Raw genomic sequence first — 7459 nt, 5'->3', positions numbered from 1 at the left:
GTAATAAAAACTAATTCAAGGATGAAATTCCAAATATAACTATTCTACCCATCATGCCCCCAAAACAAGACCTCCACTTGTGAACTTCCTTTCCAGGGGGTAAATAAAATACCAAAAAAAAAGCAGAAATGTTGCTCCAGATGAAGGAAAACGCAGGAAGTTGGAGCTGAGAGTTCGTCATCGACTGCTGTGGCTTCACAAACAAATTTCAACTTTCAAAAGGGATCCAAAAGTCAGTTTCACATCTCAGCAAGCCCCGTGCTGTCACGCAGCTACACCGTTGTTTCAAAAGGGCGCTCTGTGGAACTTCCTGTTTTGAGCATTTTCCTTGTTTCAGTGGCAAGGGAGAGGCCAACAGCCTTTTCTCTGAGCCCGGATGCAAACCCCATTCATGCAGAATCTGCTGAACAACAGACAAACCCAGGGGAGCCAGATTTCTTTTTTGATTCTGAAACCACATTTTTGACAGTTTTTTCGACTTTAAGAAAAAAAAAAAAAGAGACACATGAAAGTTAAAATCACTTTTTTTTTAATAAGACATTACAATGACGTTCTGTACATTGATCCCCAGTCAAAGAGGAGTAAGTCGTGTCACTTAAACATCTCGCCGATCGACAGCTTCCTCTGACTCTGCGACAGATGGACTCTCGTGGAGGGTTAATGTACTTGCGCGCTCATGCTACAGATATATGCTATCATATAGAGTCCCAACGTGGAGACTGATCGACTGTGGTGTCAGATTGAGAGAGAAACTAACGACATTCCTTCGGAAAGATTGGAGTCAACTGACTACTAGTGATCCAAAATTCAAACTGCACCCTGACAAGCATGTTTCAGAGTTACTGGAGGCCTATGTGGTGAATAGTCAGCACGAGTAGAGATGTGACACAAAAAGGTCAATTGGTTAGGTATATAGCCCATGTAAAGGTATTGGAGGTAACAAAATGTGATTTTTTTTTTTCTTTTTGGATGTCCATACTAATGACGATGACATATGCTTTAACTTTTTTTCTTAGTTTCATTACCCCCCCTTTTGCTCATTTTTATTTGTTTTTTTTAATCACAGTACTGTTAACACAAAAGCCAAAGTCCTTCAGGTAGGCTACATAACATTACAGAGCTCCACTTCAAAGAAAGATAATTCAAGTTTAATTCATTTGAGACCTAAGGACTTCAAACCAAGCATATTTCCAAAAAAAAAAAGAAAAAAAAATGAAGTTAAACCTTCATTAGAAAAATTGATACAAAACAGAAGAGAAATAATAGGCAAATGCGGTGATTTCTGTGGCTTCAATCTTGAACCAGCTAATTCAATATTCAAGCAGGCTCCAGCATTATGTGTATGAAATAGGCCTGCTTAAAAAAAGAAAACAAAAAAGGTCAGCAGCAAACCCAATTAAAGATAAATTAGTCATAGGGTAAACAAGTTTAACAAATAAATGAAGGAAAATCAATCTTGAACCATATTTTTTTTAGAAGTTATTTTTTACTTGTGTTTTTAACTTTGACCTAAAACAGTCAGCTCTCAATCATTAAGATTTGTAATTTGAAGTTAGCCATGTCAGGCCTTCGTAAAGTCCGTCACCTGTGGTTGCACAAGAGGGCTGAACATACCAATTCCTATCTCTGATGCGGGTCAAGCCCAGCTTCTCCTGGATTTCGTGTGGCTTCATGGCGTCCGGGAGGTCTTGCTTGTTGGCGAATATCAGGATGATGGCATCCCTCATCTCCCGGTCGTTGATGATGCGGTGAAGTTCCTGCCTCGCCTCATCGATCCGATCCCTGTCCGCACAATCCACCACGAATATCAAGCCCTGGGTGCCCGTGTAGTAGTGTCGCCATAGAGGTCGGATCTTATCCTGGCCTCCGACGTCCCACACGTTGAACTTGACGTTTTTGTAGGTGACCGTTTCCACGTTGAAGCCTACTGTTGGGATTGTGGTCACGGACTGTCCAAGTTTTAACTTGTATAGGATTGTTGTCTTTCCAGCAGCATCAAGTCCGAGCATCAATATTCTCATCTCCTTGTTGCCAAAAATTTTAGAGAGCATTTTCCCCATCTTGACCTTTTGTGCATAAATACTTTGTTGCTAAGAAAAGGGCTTTTGACACTGTTGGGGCTTATTTGGATACAAAGCAGCTAAGGAGTTCAATTCATCACTAATACTAATGATTTAAAAATCAAAAATAAAGACGTGTGAACACACTTAACTGAAGTGTAGTAGGAAGTCTGTCCAGGAGTGGAGGGATCGTTCTGCTCTAAGTACAAGGTTTTCTGGGCCTACTCACATCACATTAAGATCTTGGTAGAAGCCTTCTCCAGACATTCATTGTTCAACAGAGCTTACAGCCAGTCAGGACTGAAAACCCAGAGAACACACGCGGCGGAAGGATTTGTGCTCCAAAAATCCCCCGAAACGGTGCGAGTTTCCTTTCGGGTTCGGTAGGCGTGAGACGCGGTCCCTCCTCGCCGGCTGCGCCCTTATTCATTCACAGCTACCCGGGGAGGAAAAAGCTGCTTTCCACGGCTTCCCCAAACACTGTAGATCCGGATTACCTTGCCGTGCTTAAAAGGACGACTTCGAAAATAAATCCAAGTAATTCGCAGACACAGATATCCACCTGCGAAACCCCAGCCGCCCTGTAGAGAAACATAAAAGCAGAGGAGGGTCAGACATGACAAATTAGCAATTTAGCAAACTAGCGTTATTTAGCTAGCAGGCTAAGCTAACGAGCTAACGATAGTTGACTGCAGTCATCTAATCCGCTCAGGGCCAAACCCCCACAATACACCAGCAGAATGTTGTGTGACAGTTTGAAAAAATAATTCAGATATAAGTTACCCACTTCTTTTTCGAGACTCTTCACTCGATGAATTCACTCGGCACTCGTCTTCTTCTTTTCCTAGTGGAGCTGCTCTCAGTGCTGCTTCACCGGAAAGGTGTGGAGCAGCGTGAGCGGAAACTTCCTCTCGTCTTCTTCATTCGCCGTCTGCTGCTTAGTTCCGACTACGGCTGTGACATGAACCCATGAGCAATACCATAATAAAATGTCAACACTCATGCTATCTTACAAGATTATAAATTAACTAAAGTTTGTTATATATTGTTTTGGGTTGAATATTTTTTTCTAACGAAACATGTAAAAAAAAACAACAACATCAAAATTAAGTTGTTGTTCGACTGTGACGTTTTAATCTTGATAAAACTAATACGAAGAATGTTTCCGTTTACATATCCCTCTAAATCTGCTAATGATTCAAGCCAACAGCACCCCCTTGTGGTTGTTTGATGTAACGACTTCTGCAGTGCAGTATAAGCACACATGTGACTTCCATTTCATCAGACTATTTTTTTGACAACGAATTTATAATAATGTTTTTTTATCCTGCACAATTATGTTTATAAAAATATGTTTTACTTTAAAATTGGCAGCGAAAATATCCCCTGTCAAAAATTCCCATGCAGAAATTCACCAAAAATGTTACCTGCCAAAATTGATTTGTATAAATTTGCCTACAGATGTGGTGAAGTTTTAATTACCCAAATTCCATGATCAAATTGCTAATAGACTATAGCACAGTAGGTATTGTCATCAATATCAAACGCGAATGAGAAGGACAGTGGTGTTTAGATCTTCAGTTGTATGGAATCAACTTTCTGTGAGGATAACGCTTATTAATAACAAATATTATTTTTAAAAAAATGTTAAAACTAACACAAATTGACCACTTACAAGAACTCTAATGGTTTGTATGATTTTTTTTGTAATGAAATGTATGTGCTGTTGGTATGATGGGTATAAAATGACCTTAAAAAAAACTCATTTTAGCTTGTTTAGCTTTTAATGTAAATATGTTTAATTAGTATGTGAATTTTGTGAAATCCTGTCTTTAAAGTTTTTGAGAAAAATGTAAAATGTGAGGATTTTATACATATGGGCCCCAGGAAGACTAGCGACCACTTTGTGGAAGCTAATGGGGCTCCAAATAAACAAATAAAAATTGACTCATAAATAGAGAATTGCATGTCACCTTAGACCAAAGCCTTTTCTCTGTGAAGTGAGAGCACTAACCTGTATCACGTGCAGCCCCAGATGAAGACTAACCATGGTAAACTTGAGACATGATTAGAGAAAATGACATTTTTTTGACTTGCCTTGAGTAAGGTTTTCATTGGAAAACATTTTTTGCAGCGGGATGTTCATATCTTGCACTGGGTGCTTTTAGAATGGTTGTTTTGCACCAATACAAAGCAGCATCGGCTCCATTTGGGTTTTGGACAGGGAGAAATGATCTCAAATTACTCTTTTAACGTTAGCAGTTGCAGATTACTGATCTATGTATAGAAAGTACAACAATTCAATAATAATGTTCACAAACTGGGATTATAGAGAGAAAATTAGTGTTCACAACAAGAAAAAAATTTAGAGCCAGAGAACAAAAACATTTTGCTTTTTTACTTAGAGGAAATGGAATGAGAAAAAATATGTTTTTATTTTTATTTTAAATATCTCAAGGTTACAATATCTATACATATATATATTGAACATATATATACACACACATATATATATATATATATATATATATATATTACATAAATATTTAATATTTAATTGATGTCTGCCTAAAATCCTCTTTCTAAATATCAATTGAAAGCTGGTGATCTTGAATAGAATGACAGGACAATTCAATTTGGACAAACTGTACAAGTGTTTGACTTATTTTACCAGAATTTAAAAGACCAAATAATAGAATTATTTATATATTGAACTTTAACTATTTATAAAAATAAAGAATGTCCCTTGAGAAATGTTAAAGTACACCACAAGTGACTTTATGAATTGGGTTGATTTTAAAGTGAGAGCAATCTCCCTACACAATGCTATTGAGTTGTTTGATGAGTTTCTTTTCTCTATGTAAACCTCAGGGCATAGTTTTACACTTACTGAAGCAGCTGACAACAATAAAGTGAGACAAAATCAATTTTTGCCTCTGAAACTTTTGTCTGAAACTTTTTGAAATCAGAGATGCAAAGGTAATTAGAGTTCCTCAACAGAAATGTCATTCAAGTTGTGCAAACAGTTTAATTCTGTGTAACACGGCACTGTTGTTCCCTTTATGACCTCCCATCACACATTGACAACCTCTGTTATTGTATTTATTCATCTACTAGGAAGAAGAACTCTGTTCCTTGTAATTATCACACGGATCAACAGATCTTTGATTGTAAATGTAATTTTATTGTGGTTTTATATTCCAAATTCCACAAAACATAAAATAAAAAGTCAACAACTTTTAATTATTAATTATGAATGCATATATAGGATTTAAATGTAGGGACATTACTAGAAACCATGCTTTTTAATGTCAGAATTCAAAGAGGAAATTGAAGGATTATGTCTTGTACTTAAGGGAAAAGTGGACAATTTTTGTGTTGAAGTGTCTTTCAAAGGTTTTGTCATTCAGTGTAGAGGAGTAAAATCTAACCTCTTTCCTGGAGTTTATGGTAAAATTTAACTAAAACTGGACACAGGTTAAAAATTCTACCAGGTAATTATATGCTAACAACACTGTGGTTAATGAAAGCACAAGACACTGAAAAAGATTGGCTGAGAGTTGGGGTACCAAGCTCAAGAAAGTCAACTCAAGAATATCTGACCTCCAATTGGAGCACAACTCTACATTCAATCTGTGGTGTGGAATCAAACTGGTGACGGAGGTACAGAGGTAGAGCGGTCGACCTCTGATCAGAAGATCACTCTTGGGCAATACACTTAATCCTACATTTATAGGTTGGCACCAGTGGAGCTCCCATATGTGAATGTGACTGTAAAGCACTTAGAAGGTAGTAAAGCGCTATAAAAACTTTTGTATGAGTGCGGCCCAGAAAGGATTTGGTGGGAGTGAAATGGAAGAAAAACATTTGCTACTAGTAGATAAAGAAGTCACTCAAAACTGAAACGACCAGACCTGTGCACTGCATGAAGACATAAAAATAAAGTCAACATCAGCAGTTTTAATAGTCAAGAAGACTTCCTGTTTCTGCTGGAGGAAAGCAGACAAACAACAGGGTTAAAAAAAAAACAAAACAAAAAAAACGCCTGATTCCATGTCATACATAATAATGTTATTAAGCAGTTTTTCTACATGCTTATGCTTTCTTTGTATTTTTTACTCTTACTTGAGACAATATTTGGTTATATATATTTTTTCTATGCAACATTTTAGTTCAAAGTAACTGAAATTAATGTACTTTTTTTGCTATATGGCTTTGAAAACACTTTTATATAAAAAAAAAGCATGACTAATACAGTCGTATTTTTGTTGACATTTTGGCATTTTGAATCTTGGGTAATACGGCCCCGCCCACATTCGTGACGTCAAGTCCATTTTGTTTTCCTATGTCAAGGACAAAAAATAGCGTATAAAGAAGCAGCGGGAAACCGAAGATGCGACATTGAAAAAAAATCATAATAATAACTGCCCTCTTTTGATGCAGCACCAGAACGACTTTCCGGCTTGTTTTTACGTGTGTTTAGGCGGATAACGGATAACGGAGCAGGCGGAGGGAGACCCCTTAAGACAGCACGAGCCGCTTTTAAAGAGGCAGCGCGCGCCTCCTTCAAGGCATCATGGCGGACTCCGGCTTCAACCTCACATCCCTTGCCCGCGCGCTCTCTCAACCCAATTTAACTGATGTGTACGATGTTAGCCCCACAAACCCCCAGGTACGCCCGTGCCGACGGAGGAAGCTGTCCAGCTGCAGCTCAGTGGAGAGGAGCGACTCGGTGACGTCCCCGGGCGCCGGAGAATCCCGGGTTCTGGTCCTCAACACCGGAGGCACCATCGGGATGACGCTGCATGATAACGGTAGTGATGTTGTGTCATAAACGAGCGCTTCTCACTGTTATTAATCAACATCCAGCGACAGCTAGTTCTCACGGAGGCGGTTTGTCACATGCCGCCGTGAACAGGACACACGTGGATTAAATCCTCCGCGACAACAACCGACACGTGGATCCAGAAATAGTCCAGGAGGGAGCTTCCTTCATGATGCTCAACAATTGTCAGGAAGACAAATAACATATAATTTCATATAGTTATAAAGCAAAAGAAATGCTTGTTTTGTTAGAAAACTATATTAACTGGATTTTAATATATATATATATATTCTTTTTTTAAACAAAAGTGGTTTATATACTGTTTATTTACTGAGTCTGACATTGAACTGAGGATTCATTCTGGAAGTTATGCAGTGATGATGCAGGTCATGCTGTTTAATCAATAACCATGTTAGCATGAGGCCATGAGTAACAGGAGGAGGATCAAGTGATGCAAACACCCACAGGACCCTCATATTTATAAAATAATGTAATATAATATAACCACCTGTACAGCGTGTGTGCATATGTAGGATTTTTTTTCAATATATTTGAACTTTTTTTTTTTTTTTTT

The 7459-nt window shown here is 38.1% G+C and overlaps 2 protein-coding genes across 4 annotated transcripts in view; one reads left to right on the top strand and one right to left on the bottom strand.

Moving 5' to 3' along the window:
• Positions 1–512: 512 nt before the first annotated feature.
• Positions 513–3168, bottom strand: arf6b (ADP-ribosylation factor 6b). The gene is made up of 2 exons (XM_024272678.2): positions 2848–3168; positions 513–2641 (listed from the first exon to the last, which is right to left on the bottom strand). Exon 2 carries the CDS (start codon positions 2058–2060, stop codon positions 1533–1535), a length of 528 nt encoding a protein of 175 aa, XP_024128446.1. The 5' UTR covers positions 2061–2641; positions 2848–3168; the 3' UTR covers positions 513–1532.
• Positions 3169–5598: 2430 nt separating this feature from the next.
• aspg (asparaginase homolog (S. cerevisiae)) overlaps positions 5599–7459 on the top strand; it is a 15425-nt gene continuing 13564 nt past the window's right edge. For 2 of the 3 annotated variants that reach the window (XM_024269047.2, XM_036209935.1), the window contains exon 1: positions 5600–6874. In XM_024269047.2, coding sequence (XP_024124815.1) covers positions 6637–6874 — 238 coding nt within the window. In that variant the 5' untranslated portion in view covers positions 5600–6636. Of the gene's footprint in view, positions 6875–7459 lie in introns of all 3 variants that reach the window. The other variant, XM_036209934.1, reaches the window with a different exon arrangement.

The sequence above is a fragment of the Oryzias melastigma genome, linkage group LG22 (assembly GCF_002922805.2).
Source record: "Oryzias melastigma strain HK-1 linkage group LG22, ASM292280v2, whole genome shotgun sequence".
Taxonomy (NCBI): domain Eukaryota; kingdom Metazoa; phylum Chordata; class Actinopteri; order Beloniformes; family Adrianichthyidae; genus Oryzias; species Oryzias melastigma.
The sequence above is the reverse complement of the archived record's forward strand: the minus strand, read 5'-3'. Positions and strand labels throughout refer to the sequence as shown.